Source organism: Lytechinus variegatus, chromosome 5, assembly GCF_018143015.1.
Source record: "Lytechinus variegatus isolate NC3 chromosome 5, Lvar_3.0, whole genome shotgun sequence".
Lineage (NCBI taxonomy): Eukaryota > Metazoa > Echinodermata > Echinoidea > Temnopleuroida > Toxopneustidae > Lytechinus > Lytechinus variegatus.
Genome location: NC_054744.1, coordinates 1165113 through 1191898, shown reverse-complemented (window position 1 = coordinate 1191898; position 26786 = coordinate 1165113). Strand labels below are relative to the sequence as shown.

Here is a 26786-nt window from a genome sequence, read left to right as displayed (position 1 = left end):
GCCTAAGCATGTACTGTACAGTACATGTACATGTACATGACAGAGTGTTTGATTTTTTACATGTATTTTTGCATGAAATCCATTATTTTCAAGACCCAGTATATGCATGTATTTACATGTAGATTACATGTATATTCTTGTAGACTGTCTCATATAATATGTACAATCAAATGATTAGCATCCACAGTTGATTGTGGACCTTCCTTTACACCATTACTACAGTTGATATTTGATTTCAATCATCTAATCCACCATCAAAACGAAAATAATACAAACCAAAGAACTATTTTGAAAAAGACTCTAAAAGTGATACACATTTGAATGTGTTCTAAATATATGTGTAACAAAGCATATGAATAGATGACCTTTGAGGTAGATTAGCTCTTTAATGTTGATTTCTATTCATGTGTTGAGTGGTAGCTCAGCTAGTGAGCCGAGCACAGCTCTGAGCTCACAGATACGTGCCTGCGCATAAAAACCAGCACGGTCTTTCTTTGTTTGCCCTGACGGCAACGCTGCCTTGCTGGGGGAGCTTCCTATTATTATTTAATGGATGTAAGGAAGGCAAGCAAAAAAAAAAATGAGAGACAGAGAGCGACAGTATACAAGGACTGTATGTACTATAATACATGTAATAATCATAAAAATTGTGTCCCTTCTTATTAATACTTGGTCATTTTTTATTAGGCCTTTTTATCTCATAACAAATGCTTTATAGAACCTGGAAAAAACTACAATTGGGAGAAGAATAGAATAAAATGGTTTGAAAGATGATGGTATCACTAACAGGTGTTGAAATCAATATAGTCTTGAAGAGCTGAATGCTCATTATGCCATTATACCTCGGAGGGGGGGGGGGGCACTAAACTACATGTATATTCACACATTGACTAAAGGGGGAGTTCATCCTGACAAAAAGTTCATTGTAAAAATAGCAGAAAAGACAATACAAAATATTGCCAAAGGTTTGAGAAAAATCCATCAAAGAATAAAAAGATATTAGAATTCTAAAATTGATTGTGATGTCATAATAATGCAAGCAGCTCTCCTACATATCGCCTGGTGAAAAAAAATCAATGAAATGTCATTTTCTCTGAAAATTGAAAATAGTTTTCACTGCACCTTTTAGTGTATATCAATAGACAAAATCATTTCACACCTGTTCCTAAAAAGAAAAACAAATTATTCATGAATCTTTAAAAAATTGAAATTTATGCATTTTATATTACATGACAATTTGGGGCAGATGCTCGTTTATGATGTCACAAATCAAAAACTATACAGTCTAACAACTTTCTTAAAATCTTGAATGGATTTTCCTCAAACTTTCAATACTTTTTATTTTTTCTGCAACTTTTCTTCAGGGTGAACTTCCCCTTTAATATATCATAGGTGTTGTCCAATATGAAGCAAATTTATGGGTTTAAACAAGGGAATTTATTTTTAATGGAACATGATGAATAAATATATAGATGCAGGTATAAATGAAAGGTTTGATGATATATCCATCGCACAAATTAAGAACATGTTCAATTTTTAAAGGACAAGTCCACCCCAACAAAAAGTTGATTTGAATAAAAAGAGAAAAATCCAACAAGCATTTAAACACTGAAAATTTCATCTACCGTAAATCGGATGTAAAATAAGAAAGTTATGACATTTTAAAGCTTCACTTAATTTCACAAAACAGTTATATTCATATCCTTGTGACCTTGTTGGTATGCAAATGAGGAGACTAATGACATCACTCACTGACACTTTTTTTGGTATTTCTTTATGTGAAATATGAAATATTCCAATTTTCTTTCTTTTGTCGTGTGAAACAACAATTAATTCTTCCCTGAACATTTGCAAAAGGACAAGTCCACCCAAACAAAATATTGATTTGAATAAAAAGAGAAAACTAAAACAAGCATAACACTGAAAACTTCACATACAAATTGCGAATAGGCATGAGTGCGATGGTGCAAGATTTCACGAGGTGAAAGAAAAATGCTCTATTCAACGAGGCATTAGCTGAGTTGAATAGAGTGTCCCTTTCTTTCACTGAATGCAAACTCTCGTAACATTGCACAAAATAAGATTGTACAACGCCTACTTTGCTAGTTGTTCGTGAACAAATGAGAGGCTGAATGTCAAACATTCCTACCGTCTGACATTCTTTTGTATATCTTCTAATTTTCTCCTCATTGACAAGTGAAACAATGATTAATTCCTCCCTGAACATGTGGAAATAGCAATTTAAAAATCCTCCTTCTTAACTTCTTCTTCCTCTTCTTCTTCTAATTCATGAAATACATGTACATAGATCTAAATGCCAGCTCATTTCAATAATGATGCGATTCACTCATTTTACCAAAATTGACTTATAAAACCATTCGGATGACCACCGACGTATGTGTATATACATGTACATGTAAATACCAATAAACAAATTTGACCCCACTGAGACCAATGATGTAGCAACAAGAACTTTCTTTGTAAAACATGAGATTGTGATGAGAACACTCATGATGCAAATCTATAAAATCATTTAATAACAGCTATTTGAGCATCTGGGGATGATACCCCCCACGAGTTCCTGTGTCATTTCCCCCATGAATAATAAATACATGTATGCATAATTTGAACACAAACGTACATATGAGCCTAAACAATGAAACATCTTGTAATATTAACTTGATTTAAAAAAATATTCATAAATAAATGCAGAAGAATAAAATCAGAGAAACTGCTTTTATATTCCATTAGAACACACAGAAGGAAATACACTGTAGGCCTACATCAGGGAATAAATAATGCAGTGTATCTCTGGAACAAAGAGTGTGATAAATGCACTGTAACTGATTGGACAATTTAGATTTATGATAATGAATAAAGTGATATGAAATGTATGAATAAAGAAAGCTTGAGAGGTCATAATGGGAGAAAAGCAGACATCTGGTAGGGATAGATGATGATGGAAGTCAACAGGGGATAAAGAAAGGCACACAATACAGCAATCTGCCAGAAATTGAGATAGTCATAATTGAAATATGCATGCATTTCTAATAATAATGCCTGTGGTCTCTCTCTCTCTCTAGGGCCGTCAGCACCATCCCGAGTTTTCAAATTAGCACGCTATTTTTGATCCGGCAAATTATCCCGATCTGAATAATCTCGAGATTATTTGCAGTGGAGACGCAATTATCGTGCTAGCTCGTAGGATTAATCTTGAGATTCAATCTCAAGTCAACTTGGGATTATTTGCACAATAGCGTGCTATTTTACGAATATATCGCGCTAATTCGTTGGTGCAGACGCACTCGGGTTTATTTATTCACGGCGTCAGACCATAATGCATCGATGCCTCGCTTGAGCAGGAATTGCTCTTCTTGCGATGGTGGAGACGGGTTTCTTGAATCCTAAGATTAATCGCGAAGAGGGCCGATCGGGCTAAAATCTCGAGATTGAGCAAACTCGGGATGGTGCAGCACCGCCTTCTCTCCCTCTCTCTCTCTCTCCCTTCAATCTCCTACATGTATCTCCTTCTAACTCACTGTCTTTACATGATAACATATCATTACATTTCCATACTTTGTCTATTACTTCTTTTTTCATTGAGGGGGGGGGGGTAGTAATGAACAATGACCATTCTCCATAAATCTCTTTTGTTCTCTGTTAAAAGTAACAAGTGAACCAGGGAAGCCAGACAAACTTCTCCTAAGGTATACACTACAGTACATTGTACATGTATGTACATGTACATACTTTTTAAGGTTCATTTTATGTAGCTTCCTTCTTTTCCTGATTGTCTGTTATGAATTACACTATAGATCTACATGTATGTATGTCATATTTCTTTTTATATAAATGTCAATATATTTGGGGGGGATTTTTCTTTTAGTCATCCTCAGGCACTAGTCGGTGGTAATTTCTTCCTCTTGTACATATTCTTTATGTCTTTTGCCTGGAAATAAATTAAAAGTTACCGGCAAAAACTTAAAATTTTAACCCATTTTTTTTAAGATAGCTCCGTAAACTATGAGATTGAATGACTTATTTCCAAAGTTCATTATCAAAAAGCTTTTTAGTTTTGACATTGTAGCGAGATTTTCAAAATACCGTCCTGTTGCACTACTGAGAGCACTTTTCCGCATTCAAAAATTATTATCTCAGTATCAGATACATGTACGATTTAGTGGAGTGCTACTGGCAGTCTTGCTTGCAGACTTTGAAAACAATGAAATAATTATTAAAAAAAATAATATATTCATGTACATGTAATGATAAAAATACTGCATTCAATGACCCTAAATGACATATGACCTTGATCATTTGACCTACATGTACAGGCTTGTGCAAGATGTTCAGTGATATTTGATTACTCCTATGTCCACATTTCAAGAACTATCCAAAAAATTTCAAAGATATGATGGCAAATCAACAATTATCCCCAACTTGGACAAAGTTTATCGACATTAAATGACATTTGACCTTGGTCATGTGACCTGAAACTTGCATGGGATGTTAAGTGATACTTGCTTTACTCTTTACACATGTATGTCCCAGTTTTATGAACTACATGTAGATGGCAATTCAACAAATACCCCAAACATGGCCAAAGTTCACTGACCCTAAATGAACTTTCACCTTGTCACAAGACATGAAAATTGGGCAGAATGTTACTTCATTACCCTTGTGTCTAAGTTTCATGAACTATACTTTCCAAGTTATGATGACATTTCAAAAACTTAACCTTCGGTTAAGATTTCAATGTTGACGCCGCAGCCGCCGTTTCCATAGGAAAGCAGCGCCTATGTTTGTATATTTCCATATAAAAAGATAAAATATATACATGATCAATTTAACATAACATACAGATGGAGGATGGCCCATTTCAGCGGTATCAATAAGATACTCCTGGATGGGGCCCTTAAAGTATCCTTATAGTCTCGCTCTGCTATGCAGGGGAGACAAAGGTGGATATACATTGTATTTTCATAAACTAGAAATTCTGAGCTTTCAGATCATATGGAAAACTCGCAACTAAATTCAATTAAAAGAAATCAGGTTTCAGTTCCATACTTTTGGCTCAAACCCATTGCTTACGTTAAGGCAGAGCTCTATTACTTTTTCTTTTAGTTTAAGGGCTACTTTTTTATCAATTATTCTGACAGAATGATCAATGAGGAATTATTCTGCAGTCTAGATGTACATGTAAACATTTTTTTTCTAAACTTCCTTGAATATTGTTTGTTATTTTTCTAATTTTACCCCAAACATTCCATTTGGCAATTCTAGGGGAGATTTGGGCTTTCTTAAGGGAAAAATCACCTGTAGCATATATGTACCTGAATGTCCTACATGTAAGCTGCTGTGATACATGGAAACTTCAAACAGAGCTGCCAACCTTTAACAGTAAAAGGTAGCTCAAAAGTCATAATTTTGAGATAAGTCAGAATTTCATATGCACCACACAGTATCATAAATTTGTTTTAAAAAAGTATAAAAAATATAAAGAACAGATTCCTTAAAAAGAAATCTCGGGTACTCTCTCATCTGCATAAATCTATAATAAATAAGTGAAACACCTCTGGCAGTCTCGCCTGCATTACGCTAATCAATATACATGTAGCAGCAATACTGACTTTGAAAACAGCTAATAAAATACTATGTCCATTGACCCGAATGATGACCTTTGACCATGATTACCCTTATGTCTACATGCATGTTTCATGAACTAGATCCAAGAACTTCGATAAGTTATTATGCCAATAATTATACACCCCCTCCCCCGACATGACCAAAGTTCATGGACTCTAGTCTAAATGACCATTGACCTTGGTCATGTGACCTAAAACTTGCACTGGATGTTAAGAGAAACTGTATTACTTTTATGTCTAAATTTTATAAACTACCTGTAGCTCCATAAATGTTGCGATGAAAATTCAACAAATACCCATACATGTAACATGCCCGAAGTTCATTGACCCTAACTGACCTTCGTCGACTGACCTGAAGCTCGAGCAGGATGTTCAGTAACACTTCATTACCCTTTATAAGTGTAAGTTTCATGAACTAGGTTCATATACATGTAACATACATGTAAACTTAGGTCAAGATTTCGATATTGATTCCCCCAACATGGTCGAAATTCATTGACCCCTAATGACCTTTGACCTTGGTCATGTGACCTGAAACCAAGGCAGAATATTCAGTAATACTTGATTATTCTTATGTCCAAGTTTCTTTAACTAGGTCCATATATGATGCCATCTCAAAATCTTAACCTTAGGTTAAGATTTGATGTTGATGAAGCAAGAGTGATGATAACATTCAAAGGTATGTTAACAAAGATACACGACTATGTGAATAATAATTGGCCGCCTTCAGATGAGTTCACCTCTGCCTAAATACTATAAAGTATTAAATGATAAAAACATACTTATTTGCCCTCAAAAGAGTAATAATTTAGCTCAAAAGCATAATGGCATAATATGACATGGAAACATTATATTGGACGGCTCAGAATGGAGTACAAGAAATATTCCATGAAATAACGCCATCCAATATAAGCATTATCATCTATCCCCTCCCCCAAAAAGGAGGGAGAAATTAAATCAACAAGTCATATCACTTATCACATTATGCCATTATCACTTCATAGGATGAATTTTGGTCGTTGACGACTTGTATGTAGGTTATTATGTCATCGAGCGTAGTTGTGCTCTATGCTGCGCATCACATTGCTTTCATTGTTGTACGCATCGTATATTTCTCATACATGTACCGGTATTCAATAGCAAATTTTGTACAGGAGCCTATGGGATATTCGTCAGATTTCAGTCCTTTTTAGGGATACGCTCTGTAGTAGTACTGCACAGGCAATTGATGCAAACTAAAATACGCTTTTTTAATGTATCACTAGAACACTCTATATAGATGATAATGACTTTTTCTTAATAGTTCGCAGCTCTGTCAAATGAAAGAATACTACTACTACTAATACAACTTGCAACTAAAACTACTACAAGTATTATGCACTGGTCATTGATGCGCATAAAATTTTCTTATAATTTTAAAACACTGACACTCATCCTTGAAGACACATCAAACGTCTTTGTTTACACCTGCTTGCTGTTAAGCTTAGACAGGGATTATTGAGTCATAATGCTCCGCACGCTCCCATTAATTGCCTTAATACACTCAATAAAGTCAATCAAAGGGAAAACATAGAGGGAAAGAAATGGTCTGCTGTCTGCACAGCCACAAGATTATTTGCAGGCACAAAGGGTTTGTATAGTGCAGAGTCTGATTGTAGAAACTAGAGACTCATGTACTCTGGCAACTCTTTGATACTAGCAGTTGGTTTGGAGTCTAGTCTTTAACCCTGTACAATCATTTCTTTCAGTGTCAATTCTGGGTCTGTGTTGTTATAGTGTCAAATTTGAGTCTGTACTGTTGAAGAGTCAAATTTGAGTCTTTGAGTCACGTACCATCACATGAGGTAGATTTCAGTAAAATCTTGCCAATGAATATTTGTCTCTTATATTTTCCTGCTAAAGAACACATCATGAGGGTGAACTTCCCCTTTAATTTCTTTATTTAGCTTTGCCCAACCCGATTCATAATGTTACACGACATATACATGTACTGAAACTGATATTGTGCTTATTACCTGAATACATGCATGCATCCTCTATTTTGAGTATGAAAGCTTTATTCTGACTAGTGTCTGTCTACAAGTAATTGTCAAAGGGCACATTGCTGAATTTATAAAGCAGTCTCATTCAAATGTTATCATAGAACATCTGAATGATTAAGTGGAATTGTGAAGTAACTTACCCAGCCTTCCTTTTTCTCTGCTGAGGAGGAGGGGGTGGTTGCTGCATCTTATTATAGGAACTGTAAAACAACAACAACAAAAAGATAAATGGAATTTCTTGCAAAGGGAAATCACCCCTGGTTGCTGCATGCCTGCATCCTCATTCAAATTTGATTTTATTCCAAAACAAAATACAAATCTATTCTAATCACCATCAGTGGTTTTAAAAACCAGCTCAAACCTATTTTTTGGGTCAAATTTTCTTAATTTATCATTTTGCACATTCTGAATGCCTGTGATTCACTCTAATGATTTGCCAAATTTCAGATTAAACTTTGTATTATTTAGAGAATAAGAGCATATTTGAATTTCTTACGAATCGGCTCAAACCCTTACTTTGATTTTACGAACTGGCTCAAACCATTCCTTGTGTACTATTAAGTCTCTGGAATGGCGCGCACAGGTCAAAGGCCCGACCTAGATGCTGCGTGTATGAGGTTTGTGCCTCTAAAGAAACATGCGCATTGGATGGCTCAAACCCCCTGTTTTGTCGAAATTAGCAGATTCTAAATTGCATACATATGCGCTTTATTTTAAATATGGAAAGAAAAAATACGAATCGCAGAAATTCGGTATGTAATGTAAAGAATAGAATGCATGCTTTAAATTGGTATGAATAATTGATCTGGTTTCTTTCAAAAAGAGGGAAGTTATGAGCATCTGAAGAAGAACCAAACTTTCAACGCGATTATCTCGAAATCACGTTTTGAAGACCAGCCGAGGTTTGAGCCAGTTCATAAAATCAATGATGATACAATCAACGATATAAAATGATAATTATGATAAAACATGAACATTTTTGTACAATGAGTATATGTGGAAATGGAGTGATTTACTCAACAGAGTAGCTTGTATAATGTGACCCCCCTCCCTAAAAATGAGAGAGAGAGAGAGAGAGGGGGGGGGGGTCCCATTAAAACCACAAAAGATAAATGAATTTTATTGCAAGTGAAATGCATGAGCCAATAGGCCTAAACTTCTCAGCATGCAGGAATAGACTAACAAAAAAATCAGGGAAGGAGGTAATGGGTGGGTGGAGGGAGAGGAAAGGGGGGGGGGGTACAGTCTGCATTTTTTTTGTCAAATACTAACTTGTAATTCAAAAGTACAATTAGTCAGGCAGCATATGTCATGATTTACTGGCTACTTCGACAAATATGCTTAGTCTGATTTTTACATTTTTATGTGATTGATGACATCACAAGGAACAAGCTTCAACTTGGTGACAAATTTCCAATGGTCATCTTGACCATGTTAGGGGTCAAAATGGGGTCAATTTTTTAAATTGCCCCAATTCTGTCGAATGACACATCAAATTGTTTGTCTTGTTATACTGAACAAGAAACTGTACACAAATACTCATGACCTTCTGTTAAAAAGCTATAACCGGAAATGTCAAAAGGTCAACAAACTTTCATTAAATGGCAAATTAGACTGAAGGCCTTAAGAAAGCTAATTTTTTCGGGTTATATTTTCTTTTTTTTGCAAGTGTGTACTTTTTATTTTCGATTTTGATAAGTGTATCTTCAGAAGTCCTTATCCAGAAGATCTAAAGGGTCAAGACAAGGTCAAAATGTTGACAAACTTTCATTGGTAGCCAATATACACTAAAAGTGGTTATAATTTTAGAAGTCTTATTTTTCATGGGTTCTTTATTCTGAAAGACATTATAAAGGGGTCAAATGTGCTCATTTAGGAAAAAAATACATTCAGTGTGGTATCATGGTATTGCAGGAATACCAACGACTTGACAAACCCATATGCTCTTATTCTTATCACCCTGAAAGTTTTGAACAGTGCCCCAGGGGGGGGGGATACTCGACCCAAAAAGTGGTAGGGGTGTGCCGCGGGTGAGACAAAAACGGGGGCTCTGGAGCGGGCTTATTATAAAATGGAGGGTCCTCAGAACAGGCTTCGGAACTACAAATGTTTGTGAAAACGGGGGTCCTTGGAACGGATTGCCTGCGTGTGAGTGCGTATGCATCCCTATGGAACGGGAATATGTGCATGCAGCTAGCCCGGCGGCAAGGGTGCCAGGTACGCTCGCACAGAAGCGATGGTCGAACAGCGCTCTGCGGACACTTTTCACCAAAATTGCAGCTCATTGTAGCTGAACTATGCGACCGGAACGGCGTAACGAAAAATATGCGAAGCTTTGGAGCAGACTCCTTTCTTCTTTTTTCACAATGAGAAGAAAATGCCATGCTTTGGAGTGGCTTTCTTTGTAACGTTGGCGAAGAACAATAGGAAACAAGATGGCGGCATAAACATCGGGCAAGTCTCTTCCGTCTTGTCATGATATTTTCTCATTTTTTTTATGAATTCTTGTTTGAAAATAAAATAGATGGAGAAGAAATGTCAGGAATGAAGTTTTATTCCATGTAAATTAGGGCTAGATCTAGGCCTAGATCTTTTAGAAGGAAAGTAGAATTCTCGGGAGCGAAAGTTTCAGGTTTTGGCAGCCTACACTACAGGCACATAAATAGGCCTATATACAGTAGAGGCGCTGGTCAGAAAATTGGGATCGTCCCAGTTTACAGGGACTGTCTCAGTTTATAAGGATTTCTTCACACAAGAAATCTAGGAATGTTCATTCACCTGTCAAGTGCCGACACCAATCAAGTGTGCTAGTCAATGTAAACATATCAGGTTTCATAACAAGACTATTGGAAGACGGTAAGTCATGAAAAATAGACGGTGAACTGGGGGGAATTGAGGTCACTGAATCTATTTTTAGCACTCTCAATTTCCGTAATTGCTGTCTTTGTCCCATAGGGGGAAGTGAAAAAAAAAACGTCCCCATAAACAAGGACAGTCTCAATTTATCAAGACATGATTTGTCTTGGTTTATGAGGATATCCTTGTTTTCTGGGACAATCCCAATTTTTGGACCAGCGCCTCTACTGATATAATTATAAGAATACCTGGCTTCATTGAGAGCAACCTTACGTCAGTAGGCCTAGGCCTAAATGATTTTTACTCTCTACAAGCCGCCTGGCTATTTGTTATTGTACACAAGTGCGCATACAGTATACAAATCGACGAGTGGTTCCCAAAACCACGATTTGGCCAAAGCATTATTTGATATGATTGAATTCATGAAAAGTGTTCAGTAGGCTAATACTAGGCCTAGTATTAATACGATCAACTAGGCCTACCATCATTTTACTGTACCTTATCTAATTCTAAATAGAGGGTCCAACGTAAGTTGTGTATGCGTCCAAACGACTCTTTAACGAGCAGAGCTCAGCTCAGTCAGAGTATCATCAAGACGAACTTCAATCAGAGTTCAGTCTCTGTTGTTGAGTTGACGTGTTGTTCCGCTGAACTGCGTTGGCTCCACTCAAAAAATGTCAGAAATTAATGTTAAATAAATCCCCAGAAACGGCGGTTGTTCCTGTCTAAGCTTAGAGAGACCTGTGCACTCTTACTTAGTCTTAGGCCTATTACTATTCCGTTCCGTTCTCGAATTTCTCGCGAGTCTCGAAGGTGTACTTGAGAATTAGAACACAAAAGATAAGTAAGAAATCTACTCCTGAACCTATTGCTGTATGCAGTGCTAGAGAAGAATAATTTAAAGTGCTATGTTCAGCTGAAAATACGCTGAGGCGTGGTGTGTTCATCATTGAAATCAGCAACTAATCTACAATCTATGGTAGCTTCTAACACACAAAAGCAAATGACAAAATAGTATGTGTGTGGGCGTGGTGGTGGCTCTCGGGTGGTGGGAGACTGCAGGGGCCGCAATGGGGGGGGGGGGGGAAGTAAAAAGGATTTCTATTTCAAGATAGGGCATGTTACATACGTAACGTACTAAGGGTGTCAAAAAAATGAAAAAAAATCATGTTATGAAAAAAGGGTAAGCCCATGCAAAAGGCCTAGATATTTCGCTAGGAAAATTATCTGTTTACAGTCCAATATGCAAGGGGTTTTAAAAGACTAGAATATATTTTTGCCCCAACACTACGTGTTTAGGGTCCAATTTGAGCGAGGTGTGTGGGGTGATACTAAACTCAGGGGTGGTGGAACGTATTTTCGTTTTTTTTTCTTGGGGCCGGGAGGGGGCATGAAAGCCAAAAAAGGCACCCATGCCAAAAAGAGTATTTGGTTCAAACAGCCTATATTTACACCTAAGATTATCAAGTTGTGTGTTTTGTAGTAATTAAGTTGAGCAAAGATTTTTTTGAAGTGATTTCTGCTCGTACATGTAGGCCTATATATATTTGGAAAAAAATTTCAAATCTGAAGTTGTAAAACTCGCTCTTTGGTAAATTATGGAACTAACTACTGTTAAAAGGGCATTCTTGCGAGATGTTGATGTGAGCGCGAATCACGAGCTCAAACTTTAGAAAATTTCTTGAATTAAGACATGGAAAGTAAACTTTCCGAGCAGTTTTTGTAATTGTGAAAAAAAAAATGTGAATCCAAAAAAAAAATTAACGCGAGCGCAAAGCGCGAGCCAAAATGTTCAATATTCTGATCAAAAAAGAAACCTTTTGAACTTTTGAATTTAGTGACTCATGAATAGGTATGGGCTAAATATCTCACCAATCGAAAAATGCGAGCGCGAAGTGCGAGCTGAAACTTTGTGATATTCTAACCAGAAAACTTGAGATTCTAAGCATTTTATTTAACCAGGAACAGAATGACTACCTTGATAAACAATTATTAGTGCGAGCGCAAAACACGAGCCAAAAAATGTATGATATTCCGAACTGAAAACTGGACATTCTATAAAGCATTTGTGTATGAACATTATGAGTATCTCATATTACTTGCTAGCATGGGCGGAAATCCCAGGGGGACGTGCCCCCCCTACTAAAAATAGTAGGGGGACACAATATCAAATGTCCCCCCTACTATTTTGGGCCTTTGGTGATGCTAAGAAATATGTCACTAAAAATTGGAATAAAACGTGCGTTTTGGGGCGAGATGACCATAAGTTTTAGGTAATAGCCCCTTTTTTTTTGGCTTGTCAAATTTTCCAGACCCTTGTCCCCCCTACCTTTTGGGAGAGATTTCCACCCCTGTTTGCTAGTGAAATATTAGGAACTTTAGTTAGACATTCCAATGATATTATTGGTTTTCATGCAGAAGGAAAATATAATAAACTACAACAATATGCTGACGACACAATTTTACACTTATCGGTTAAAAAAAAGATTTGCAATGGTAATATTAGGTTATTTTGAAAAAAAATGTCGGGCCTCAAGTTCAATATATAAAAATCTAATAGGGAAAAATATATTTTGTGAAAATCAACTTCTTCCTGTGCATAATTTAAATTGGGTATAAGAGGGCTACTTCAGGTACTTGGGTATAGATATTTCTGTTTATCTAGTATGAATGATTGAGCATAACTCTCGGCCCTACTAAAAAAAATAAAGAAATAAAACGTCACAAATTGTCTCTTAATTTGGTCTAAAAGAACTTTAACCGTTCTGGGAAGAATTACTGTAGTAAAATCTTTGTTGGTACCAAAATTAAATTATTTATTGGTTTCATTTCCAGAACCAAGTAAGGCAAAAATGAAAGATATCGTTCATTTTATGCATTTTTGGGGGAAATAAACCTGATATGTGTCAACTGTATAAAGGCAGGGTTAAAATGATAGATATTGTCATACATGCTTAATCTCTGAAGAAGACGATTTTTAAATGATTCTCAAAACACTTTTACCTTTCATAATTGTTCAATGTTTTCTTAAATCAAACACACAACCTTTACTTGTACATGGGCTCACATTTTTACAGAAGATTTGCAGACACGAATTACAATCTATTTTGGAAAGAAGTTTTACTTGCTTTGTCAGACTTGCTTGAATTGTTAATTGATGACATAGCCTGTCAACCTCTCTGGATTGACCCTTGAATAAACATAAAATAACAACCAATCTATTTCAGGTCTTGGGATTTATGAGGAATACATTTTGTTAGTGACATGTTTAGAACAGATGGTACCTTCTTTTCATACTTTGAATTTCAACGTGCTTTTGGTATACAAAGCAATTTTCTACAGTATATACGGTCTTTGTGACGCAATTAGGTCTGGTTTTCCCACAGATTCACATATAATTAAATCTATTGAACCCATCATTCTTTGCACCTTGTTAAGAAAACACGTGTAGGTTGCTCAAATATCGCTCTTTTTTAAAACTTTAAAGTAGAAGAATGAACATGATGAAAGGCTCTTGTTAGCTGGAAAAAGGTCTGTTAGGTTTTCGAGATGACGTTTGGGTTGCTTTTTGTTTGATTCCTAAGTTCATGCAACAATGGCTATAAACATAAAGCAGGGGCGGATCCAGCCATCGCCAATGAGGGGGGGGGTCCGGATTTTTTTTCAGTCATAATTATTATTTGCCCCGATCGGCCGCTCGAAGATGATTTTTTGTTTCTTTGAAGGGGTAGTTATAATAGTCATCTTTTAGCTTTATTATTTTTATTAACATAATTTTCGGAAAATTTTGAGATTTAGACCTTCTATTCATATTTTGTAAATCATGAAAAGGATGAGTAATTGGGACTCTTTCTTACATTAATAATACGAGCGGCGCAAAGCGCGAGCAGAAATTTTTCATATGCGTTTTGAACAGATCGAAAAGGTACCTGTTATAGGACTGTCACTTAGCCATGAAGACGTTACACATTTCAACAATCAAATAATGCGAGCGCGAAGCGTGAGATGAAAAAAATTAATTTCTACATTATAGAATGGAAATTTTTGATCAATTTTTATGATCGTGAACAAGATAGCTGTATAACTAAACAATTGATGCGAGTGCGAAGCGCGAGCAGAAAAAATAGAGAACTAGACCTAAAAACGGGACACTCTACTCATGTTTTGTAAATCATGAAAAGAATGAGTAACAGGGGATCTTTCTACATTTATAATGCGAGCACAAAGCGCGAGCAGAAAATATTTGATATTGTGATCTGAAACGGGATAATGATTTAAATAGAGAACAAGTTAAGTATCGAATAAACATGCGCGCGCGTGTCTCATTATTTAGATCTAGAATATTGGCATTCTAAATAATCTTTTATCGTGAAAATCAAAGCGAGCGCGAAGGGCGAGCTGAAACTATTTTATATTACAATCTGAAAAAAGGAGTCAATTTCAGCTCTATATTTCAAACAATTTGTCGGAAACTTGTGAGGTGGATATGGATCGCATTTGATAAAGAGCTGATATTTTTCACTGTTATTACTTTTATTCACTGTTATTTCCTTTTGACATAGGACCGGCATATCCTTAGGACATGTCATATGAAAATGAAGACTGTCCTCCTATACCTCTTGCTAGGCGCGAGATGAAACAAAAGGGACAATGCAGTTATTAAATTAATATCTTATTCATTAATGCCTAATGAGGGGGCGAAATCTGATGATATGATGGCCTGAAAACTGGACATTTCAAGCACTTTTTTAATTATAACTAGGATGCATCAGTTAATATATAATTAACCGCTAATGCGCAAATTGCGAGCCTAGATGTTTTATACACTGTCATGAAAAGGGGATTTTAAGTAGTTTGTTGTATAATCAATATCGAGACATACATAACTCGCCAATCAAAATGCGAGCGTGCAGCGCTAGCTGATACGTTTTGACAATCAGACCTGAAAATTGATATTTTGAAGACTTTATGGAATACACGAAAATAATTGGTACCTGATAAATAAAATTTGCGAGCGCGTAGCGCGAGCAGAAAATGTCAATATTCAGACCATAAAACTGACATTTTTACAGAGCACTTTTTAAAAATCAATTTGTAAATCACACAAAATAATGAGAGTTCGATTTCCGAAATGAAATATGTTTTTTGTATATTGACTTCCAAACTTGATCTTTAAACTCCATATTGAACAAGATATGTAAATCAACTAAAAGGCAATGCGAGCGTGAAACGCGAGCGAAAAATTTATAGAGACATGGCAGATTTTTCTTAATTATTTTCCAAGTCTTCCCCTCATCTTATTTTATTCACTCATCTTCTTCCTATTATGGTTCCCCTTCTTTTTTCTCCTCTCTCTTCCCATCTTTTTTTTCTTTTTCTTTTTTTGCTCCGCCAATAGGGGGGGGGGGAGGCCCGGGCCCTCGGATCCCCCCTGGATCCGCCTATATGTAAGGTGGTTTCAAATTAAAATTGTAAACAAAATATTGTATATGAATGATTCTCTGTTGAATTTTGTTATAGAAGCAAATGTGAAATGTACTTTTTGTATTGATAATGATGAAACAATTATGAATATATTTTGCCGTTGTACTCATTCTAATGTAATATGGTCGTGAATAAAATCATGGATATTTCAAAATACTCGAGAGGTGATCGTATTAACGAATGAAAACAAATTGTTTGTATTATGATGATCGTAAGAAAAGAGATATATTTAGCAAAATTGAAATATTAGTTACCTTCATTTACCACAATTATGCTCGCTTTAAAACTATATTATGAAATGGAAATATATATATATATAAAGGGTAGATAGCTCTGGGGAACCTTGATTTAAGCTACGCCTACCATTGTTCACTTCATCAATTTCTTTACAATATTTAAATAAAAGAGTTGCCAAAGCTGTTGTACATGTGTAACTTTAGACATTTCATTTTATATAATAAATGTGAAAAATGTCTCTGTCGGGAATCTGCCGATTGCTCTGGGGAACCTTGATTTAAGCTACTCCTTTCCATTGTTCTCTTCATCCATTTCTTTCACAAAATATCTTAATAAAAGAGCTGCCAAAGCTGTTGTACATGCATGATTTCACAATTATATATACATATTTATATATGAGAAATAATACATGTAAAATAACAGCTTTGGCGACTCTAGTTCCTGACGGTCGATCGGATCGAGGTCTCCCCACTAACCCGCCTCTGTGGTCTAGTGGTTAATGCACCGGTGTTCTTAGCTGGGGTTCTGGGTTCGATCCCCGGCAGAGACATTTCTTTGTCCTCACCAACGTTTTTAAAGAGTAGGTAGCTCTGGGGACCCTTCATTTAAGCTACTCCCACAATTGTTCTCTAATTTCATTTTTCAACATCATATTGTCACAAAATGGGTTTTATTTCGTGTTTAGAAAATGATTTTTGGTTGATTTATAATGTTTTTGTCGTAGCTGGCGATATTCCATGCGTGCTTCTACACTTCTCATGACGTAGAAAGGAATATGAAGGTTATGCATGTTTTGTACAGTTTTTGTGAAATGATTATTTCCGAGAGAATCATGTATCTGATTTATCTGGAGCAAAATAAATGCTTTAATTTGATTGATAATCTTGTAGAAATAAGTACCTTGCCTTAAAATTTCATTCTTCTGAAATATTTTTCAGCTATATATAATTTCTACCCCCACACTGAAATAGTCATTGTAAAACCTTTGAAAAAAGCAATGCCAAATGTCACCTTCTTCAGGGAAGATCCGTGAATTCACGAATCTTCCCTATAGAAGGTAGATGTCTACCGAAAATTTGGAGAGTGAATAAAAGAACTTAATTGTTGGCATTGCAAAAACTGCATTACTCGTGAATTTGTTTCGCATTTCTGATATATAAAAGGATGCTATAAATACATCAAGAAACATGGAGATGTAGCCTGGTCTGTGTTTCATCAGATTTAATTACGAGCTTTCGACCATTAAGCCTTCATCAGGTATCTACATGACAAGAGAAACAAGTGGAACGCCTCTGGTAGTCTCGCCGCCTGCATCATGGTTTCCATATAGCAGCATGCTATAGTGCCGACTTTGAAAACAGCTATTGAATAATTATTCACTAAAGAAAACACGCATATGATAATAAAATACTATGTCCATTGACCCAACATGACTTTTGACCATGATCAAATGACCTAAGCCGTGTGCAAAACTTTATTACCCTTATGTCTAGATGTTTCATGAACTAGATCCATAAACTTTATAACTTTATAAGTGATGATGCCAATTCAACAAAGTCCCTGAACACGGCTAAAGTTCATTGACCTTAAATGACCTTTGATCTTGGTCATGTGACCTGAAACGCACACAGGAAATTCGGAGATACATGGTTACTCTTATGTCCAAGTTTCATGAACTAGATCCATCAAGTTTTAAAGTTATGGCAATTTCACAAATACCCTCAATATGGTCAAAGTTTGTTGACCTAAGTGACCTTTTACCAAGGTCATGTGACCTGAAACTCAGGCAGGATCTTTAATGGTATACTATTACCCCAATGTCTAACTTTCATGAACTAGATCCTTAAAACTTTAAAGTTATGATGACATTTCAAAAACTGAATAGGCCGCGGCGGTGGCAGCGTCGTCAACGTTGAAATCTTAACTATTAAATTTTAATCTTAACTATTAAGTTTTTAATCTTAACTATTAAGTTTTCCGACGGCGCGCCGTCGGAAAAGCGGCGCCTAAAAACTCGTTCAGCTATGCAGACGAGACAACAAATATACATAATGTGCAAACAATTCACCAAAAGAGTATAGATTACTACGTTAGCTAAGTATGTCTAAGGGGGTGTGGTAAGAAAGTATTTGCAATCAATCGCAAATATTATGTTGTAATTTTACGATTGATCAACTATAGCAAATCAGATTACACTCCTTGTATCAAGGAAGAGATTAGCAATCAATCATAAATATACAATTAATTACAAGAGATATGATTGATTTATTGATCGAAAATAGACTTGCAATTGATCGCAAGTTTCTTGCAACGCCCCATATGTCATACATAAGTAAGATTAAATTAAAGTTATTGAAGTCAATTACGTTTTGGCAGGCCCTAGACGTCTTGTGAAAATATATAAACATAAATATGTGGGCAGATTCTACGTGAACGATTATGCTATTGTCAGCATATAAACAGGTTACTACGCCTCTGGCAGTCTCGCCTGCATTACGAGATGCTCCCCAGAGCTGTGCTGACTTTGAAAACGAGTAAAGAATAATTATTCACAAAAACACCATTCATAATGATAATGAAATAGTACTATGTTCATTGACCCTAAATGACATTTGACCTTGATCGTGTGACCGAAGACTTGTGCAAGATGAGCAATGATACTTGATTACCATTAATATATCAACATATCATTATTAAGCTAGATCCATAAACTTTCAAAATTATGGCGATGGCAATCCGAAAAATACCTCCAACACGTCCAAAGTTCATTAACCTGTTAATATCCAAATGGTCTAATGCCAATTCGTCCAACTGCCAACTCGTCGACTAATTTAGTCTACCATCAGTTCATCCAATATTCACATGGTCTAATTGCAATTTCGTCTAGTCACCATTTCGTCTAATAACCAGTTGGTCCAATACCAATTTAGTCCATTTTGGTCTAATTTGACAAGTGTTGAGTTGGCGAAATGAATGAAAGGAAAATGGGTATTAGACCAACTGGTTGATAGAAGAAATGGTCATAGACGAACTGGTGATTAGACGAAGTGATTATTGGACGAATTGGTTATCGGACCAAATGGTTGTTAGACGAAATGCTGATGAACGGATTGGCATTAGACAAAATAAAGCTAGCCAAAGTGATGAGCGGACGAATTGGCAATAGACGAATCGGCATTTTACCCATTAACCTTGGTCATGTGACCTAAAACTCACGCAAAATGTTCACTTAATAACTCTTATATGTCTAAGTTTCATTAACCAGATCTATATTCTTTTGAAAATATTTAAAAAAAACGTAATCTTGGTTGAGATTTCGTTTTGATCGATGCCCAACATAATATAAGTTAATTGACCCTAAATTACCTTTGACCTTGCATAGGCGGATCCAGCTTTTGGCGAAAGGGGGGGGGGGGGGGGGCGCACTGCCGAGCGGCGCTCATATTTTTGCACTTCACCGGCGCCATATGTTGAAAAGGGGGTAAAGTCTGACCCTGTCAAATGCTCTTTTCAAAATGTAGGATTTCCAGTCATGCCATTTTGCATGACCTCACGCAGATAATATTTCTGGGAGGGGACGAGACTCGAACAAATTTTCGGAAAAAAAAACGATAGAGTAAACGGACCGAGCTGCTCAATTGGGCGATTATTTTTTTAACAAGTGTAATAAAAGTATTTGATGCACATCTCACATTTGCACATTTTTCATAGTTTTCATGAAATGTTAAGGAAAAAAATGTTTTTACAACAGCTGATCGCGAATTTGCCCCCCTTCCCCCTTGCTGCGTACGATCATTCCCTGAAGTCCAAATAAAAGAAAAAAAAACATCAATTTAAACATAATAATCTTTTTAAAAGATATATAGAGAGAAATTTAAAAACTTATTAAAGGAAGAAACAAGTAGAAAGTTACACAAATTATGCATGTTATGTGCGATTTATCTATATGACTCATGAGATAGAGATACATATCTCACCAACAAATTAATGCAAGCGCGAGCTGAAATTTTTTAGTATACTGACCTGAAAGCAGGAAAAAGGTGGCTGTTTAGGAATGTTTGTAGTAACTCATGAGGAGGATACATATCTCACTACACAGATAATGCGAGTGCCGAGGGCGAGCTGAAATTTTTTATAGTCTGACCAGAAAGCTTGTTATTCTAAGCATTTTTGGTACCAATGACTAAGATGGGTATCTAAAAAAAATTAACATGCGAGCGCGAAGCGCGAGCTTAAAATTTTGATATTTCAATCTGAAAAAAATGACAGTTTAATGGACGTTTTTAATGAAGAACAAGATTATGTCCAACAAAAGATTATTGCAAATCGAAGCGGGAGTTCTTTTAAGGTTTAGAATTGAAAACGGGACATTCTATTCACCTATTTAATCATTAAAAGTATGGGGTTTTGCTACAGAAATGATGCGAGCGCGAAGAGTTAAAACAAAGGTATTGACAAACTGTATTTATACATTGAAAATGATATTTAGTGGTTTAAGGTCTAATTAATGTACGTCTGATTTCGTAATTATACACTCCCGGTATTAGCAACGGGTTTTAGCAAAGTTTTGGACTAGAATATCGAATCATCTTCATGAAACACTACTGTAGCTGTCTTACACTTAAGGCCATGGAGGTGGCACAGTGTGGAATGTGTAAAGAAGAAAAGTGACTGACCTTTTTTTATCAAATCATTGGAAAATAAGATCAAAATTAAAGCATTTACTCTATACGCTTTCGTATGATTCTGGGATTTTTAAGATAAATTAAAGATTTCATGACATCTGTGGGCAACTGCCCCGCCCCAGTCCACTCTGTAAGGGCATGCGATAAGCTGTGTTATGACTATTCAACAAAAAAATGTATAGCCAGGTGCCGCTGATCATTCTTGACCTGTGCCGATCTATATTTGGTTGGCCATGTTGGCAGCGTCGATTTTTCTTTACCGGCGCCGATTTATAAACAGATGGTGCCGATTATTCTTGTCTGGTGCCGATTTAGATTTAGGTGGCGCAGATTATCCTTGATCGGCGCCGGTTAAGATTCTGGCAGTGCCGATTTTTCTTGACTGGCGCCGATTTAGATTAAGGTGGCGCTGATTATTCTTGATTGGCGCCAGTTATATGCAGGCAGCGCACTGCTGATTATTTTTAACTGGCGAAGTTGTTGGGAAAAAGGTAGTTATAAAAGAGAAGATAAGGAAAATGATGTGAATGTGCTTCGCTTGAGGATAGTCTTTCCTTTACTGGTGCTAATATTATATCAGTGTATAATTTTTTTAAGCGGCGCCTTTTCTTTTCTTCCCTTTATTTTTATTTTCGGCGCCGCTCAAATATTAGGGGGGGGGGGCGCCCTTTGCGCCACCCCCTGGATCCGCCACTGACTTGGTCATGTGACCTGAAACTCACAAAGAATGTTCAGTGATATTTGATAACTCTTATATTCAAGTTTAAAGAATCAGAAATCAACAAATACCCCCAACGTGACCAAAGTTCATTGACCCTAAATTAACTTTTACCTTAATCATGTGACCTAAAACTCGGGCAGGATGTTCATTAATACTTGATTCTTTTATGTCGAAGTTCCATGAGCTAGGTCCAATTGCTTTTTAAGTTATGATGACATTTCAAAAACTTAACTTCGTTTGAGATTGTGATATTGATGCCCGCAACATGGTCTAAGTTCATTGACACTAATCCCTAAATGACATATAACCTTGCTCATGTGACATTAACTCAGGCAGGATGTTTTACTTGATAACCATTATTTCCAAGTTTCATGAAATATGTTTATACACTTTCTAAATTATGATGACATTTCAAAAACTTAAAAGCTTCTGTAATGTTAGCCAGGAGCTTGGCCAAGAAGTGATTTTGTCTACAAAGATCTTGAATGCTATTCTCTGCCGTATTGGTATAAGGTAGGTGTTTCATTTTTGGTGTCATACGTGTATATTTTGCACAACCAAATAGAAGCCTTACACAGGTACTTTAAACCCTGTGGAGTTTCAATAATCGAGAGTCAGGGATCCCATACAGTAGACTATTACAGTAATCAAGCTTGTATGTGATGCATGATCTCTTTTGTAACATCAATATTTAAATATTTTCGAATACGTCGAATGATATAGACCATGTGATATGCCGATTACAAACAGTAGCTATAGGTGATATATGTTCTCTCATTTTCAACTGTGCGTCAAACTGTACACCGAGATTGTATCAGAGATCGAGTCTCCAACTGAAACACCATTTAAGTTAATTTCATATGTTTGCTTAGATGTGCCAACTATCATCAACTATCATCATTGACACAAATTAGAGAACAGGTATTGTCAAATGGCCTTGTCAAACAACCAAGAAGTCTTTGTCGAAATTGATTAATCAAAACAGCAGTCCTGTCCCGGACTCTCGGGACAAACGACATAATTCCATTGTCATTTGACAGGCATTCACTTCTTGAATATCCGCCGTGTTTGTGAAAAACTACCTTATAAACCGAAAAGAGCGCATGGCTCTTCAGGTCAACTGGCTTTATTCGATTAGTGTTGTGCTTCACAAATACATTCTAGACGTTGATAAACTTATACTGCCATTTTGTCTCATTTTGTTCAATCTTTCTGGATGGATAGGTGCCATAAGACTATTAGATTGTTGTTACTTCATGTATTGACAGGATACAGACGGCTTCGCTTGCAGGATGATACCCTTGTTAATATGGCACGGAACTCCTCTAAACGAACCCAATAAATGAGCACATCGGATATCCAACTAAAGAGGAAAAACAGCTCGCTGACCAGGTAGAGAAACGCCAAAAGAACATCGTCCTTGAGGAATACTCTTAGAGCAACAATAGAACCACCTATCCATCCAGCAGTGGTCGTTATGTAGATGATCAGGAATGTCTTCAGTACTTTCTTGTTCTCCTTCAAACGTTGAGCCATGTCAATCCCGTCACTGCGGAGCGTACTTAAAGTTGAGATGCCGCGGTACACAAGAAGATTTAATATCCCCGCCAGGATCGCGAAGAGAAGAAAAAAAGAGGAGACCATGATAACGAAACTGGCTTCGGTCAAGAAGGGTGATGATACTGCGACGACTCCGATAGTAACGACCCACGATCCAACACCAACCACGGCACATCGTGCAGTGGTGACGAGTTGACGATTGCCGAAAGGATCGAGTACGATATTGAAGTAACGATAGAGAGCCACCAGTACGATGCTTTCGTAGGAGACCAACATGTAGGTACATTGCAAAGCATATGCCAAGACGGACTGTATAAACAGAAAAAAAAAGATAAAAGAGAAAACTCTTAATAGAAAAATTGTATTGTAATTATTAAAAATCAACATGATTGTTATAAGAAAATGTCGGCTTGCATCAGGTAATGGCCATGATCAATATCATCGCAGAATGAACCGAGAAAATGGTGAGTTCACCTAAGAAGGAAGGAGAAAATCTTAAACGTATACAGCCAAGGCAGTGGGTGTCGGAGGGGGTGCAAAAAAATAATCTACCCGCGAAGTGCAAACTGAAAACTTTTGATATGAATACTGAAAATAAAAATGAGAGTAACTTTTAATCTGTTTCTCATAATTAAGGGTAGGACATTTTTTTGAATTTCAAATTAAATGCGAGCGCGCAGTGCTAGCTGATACGTTTTGACCATAGAGTTATATAAACCTAACTCTATGGTTTTGACAATATAAACCTAACTCTATGGTTTTGACAATCAGACCTGAAAAGGGATATTTTTTTAGAACTTTATTGAATAATAGAGGGCGCTTTGTACGGACAAGACGTAAATTTCAGAGTTATCAGAAATAGGAGTAAAAATCTTCGAAAATCACCGTTTTTGATAGACATCGCCTGATTAGGATAGCTCATTTTGGTTTATATTACCAATTTCTCTATATCTGTGACATTTTTGTGGAGTGAATTTATTTCATACAAGTTTTTTGAGGATTGATCTTATATACGTTTTCGACAACTATATGTTCTACACTCTAAATTACAGGGATTTAAAATAAGTCCAGCTGGACTGTAGTTAGGGACCAGTCGATTTCTGGATTTAGTTTTAGTCCTAAAGACTTGAATTTAAATCTCAAATGATTTAAATTTAAAACTTTCGAGATCTAAAAATGAATCTTATGGATTCAAACTAAATCCGGAATTCGATTGGTCCCTAACTACAGTCCATGTGGACTTAATTTCAATCCCTGTAATTTAGAGTGTATATACATGTATCCATGCATGTATACTGCTATGGAAGAACGAATGCACATTGTGGATACTTGCTATTTCGTCTGAACGTATAATTTTTCTTCAGGTTTGTACTTTCTACAACTTTATCTGCGTTCCTTGTAAGTTTATCTGCTATTTGTCGATGTTACGTGATTTTGGATCATTCTTTTATATCTAATTCTCTTCTACGGAAAGACAACATGTCTCCTAAATCAAAATCACTTCGAACTGATAGATATAAAGGCGTTCCGGGAATGACAGGATTTAAATTTAAACTAGCTAAATGCATCACAACGGACAGTCTCTCATTTATTGTTAAAATATTACAAATTGCAAATTCATCAAATGATCAATCTGAAAATGACATAAATTCTACTGTTCATAGTGTACTGAAAGTATACCCCGACATAAACTCCGAGATTGCCCGCCATTTTGTGCTTAAAGGTGATTCAACTTCGATTACTACAAAAGACAACAGTCATGTCGAGGATAATGGTACCATCGAAGGTATAAACGAGTCGCACAATGGATCATTACATTCAAACCAATCGATGATTTCTGAAGTCTCTATCCCTATTGTTGATGATAATCCGAGTAGTTCGGACAATAGATGCATTATCTGTGATTTGAAGAGTCAAGATCGCATCTGTATGAAATGTAAATGTATGTCAATGTAGTGATATGAATAACAGGTGCAGGCATAACTCTTGGAAATAGAGCCTGAAGTGAATGATGGAAAGTTACAGGTCAGCCTGTATTGTATGCCTGCACCTGTATGCCTGCACCTTGTAGGCAAGGTGCTTAGAATGAATAGAAACAATTTTTGGTTTGGTTGCTAGGGTGTGTCCTGCATGAACAGGACCATTGATGCATGTATTATTGAGAGAGGAGACAACATTTTTACCATGCTAAGAAACCTGGCAGTTGACTCTTCATGCTCTTCAACCTTGTACATGTACATGTAGTTTGTCTGAGAGCTGAGTATTTGTGAATTCTGAAGATCATTTAAAAGTTAAAAGCTGAATAAAGTGAATATCCAAATGATTTTCTGCTTTCTACACCTGCATCATTATTTTGTACCCTGTATGTTTCATCAATACGAATTGATCAAATTGCCTTAGATGTTAAAAGAATAAAAAAAAGATCGTCGATTCTATTCAGAATTCTTCGGCAAAAAAATCCGAATCTTCGGATCCACTTATGTCAATTAATGAAGAACAGCGTCCAAACAATAGACTACCAGCTCGAGATAATCCCCCTCGTCAGTCGAAGAGTTCCGACACGGCGCAAAATCAGCTTAATACAGGTCAAGCTAATCGCGTACCGAGATACGGGAAAGACGCTTCTCGTTCCGGTTATCCAACACGCGGATATCCGTCACAGCAGTACCCGCCTCCGCCGTGGTACTTATACCCGACTGAGCGTCCCACTTCATATCGGCAGTGGATTAAAAGACTTATAATGGGAGAGCCAAAAAAGAAATGGAAACAATAATTCAGATACTTAGCACACCAGTGGCGTACCGTGGGTCACGGCATTGGGGGGGGGGGGCACCAGCAAAAATTTCGGGTCACTTAGGGAGCGCGCGAAGCGCGCTCAGTTGTCAGGTATACTGACCTAATAGAGATATTTTAAGGACATGTAGTGCCATCAAACGAATATGTATTAAATATGATTAAATAATGCGAGCGCGAAGCGCGAGCTGAAAATTTTTGATATTGAGGGCTAAAAATTGACATTATAAGCAAATTGTTTTGTGATCATGATACTTAAATGTCTCGTTAAACAAACAATGCGAGCGCGAAGCGCGAGCTAAAACTTTTGTATATACTGACCCTAAACAAGGAAATTTTAAGGATTATATTTTAGAATCCATTAAGAGTATAAATATCTCACCATAGTCATCAAATGCTAGTGCCATCCTTTGCTGATTTTGTTAGAATTACATCTAAACACAGTCATGAAGCACCTTTTGTAGTCATGTAATCATGATTATCATACGTATCTTACTAATCAAATACTGCAAGCGCGAAAACGCGAGCTGAAAATTTAGGAAATATAGACCTGAAGAGGGGCATTGTAAGAGTTGTTTGTAGGAATTCTCTAAGACCCTACGTATTTGACTAACCAAATGATGCGAGCGCGAAGCGCGAGCTGAAATTTTTGTATATATTGACCCCAAACATGGATATTTTAAGGACTATAGTTACAAATCCATTAAGTCAGAGTATACATATCTCACCATAGTAATCTAATGCGAGTGCCAAGCGCTTGCTG

At 36.5% G+C, this 26786-nt stretch overlaps 1 protein-coding gene across 2 annotated transcripts in view; it reads right to left on the bottom strand.

Moving 5' to 3' along the window:
- Positions 1-11438, bottom strand: part of LOC121415026 (aryl hydrocarbon receptor nuclear translocator 2-like) — a 49763-nt gene extending 38325 nt beyond the window's left edge. The window contains exons 1-2 of one of the 2 annotated variants that reach the window (XM_041608077.1): positions 11042-11438; positions 7828-7887 (exon numbers count right to left, since the gene is read on the bottom strand). In XM_041608077.1, coding sequence (XP_041464011.1) covers positions 7828-7874 — 47 coding nt within the window. In that variant the 5' untranslated portion in view covers positions 7875-7887; positions 11042-11438. The remainder of the gene's footprint in view (positions 1-7827; positions 7888-11041) is intronic. The other variant, XM_041608078.1, reaches the window with a different exon arrangement.
- Positions 11439-26786: the final 15348 nt, after the last annotated feature.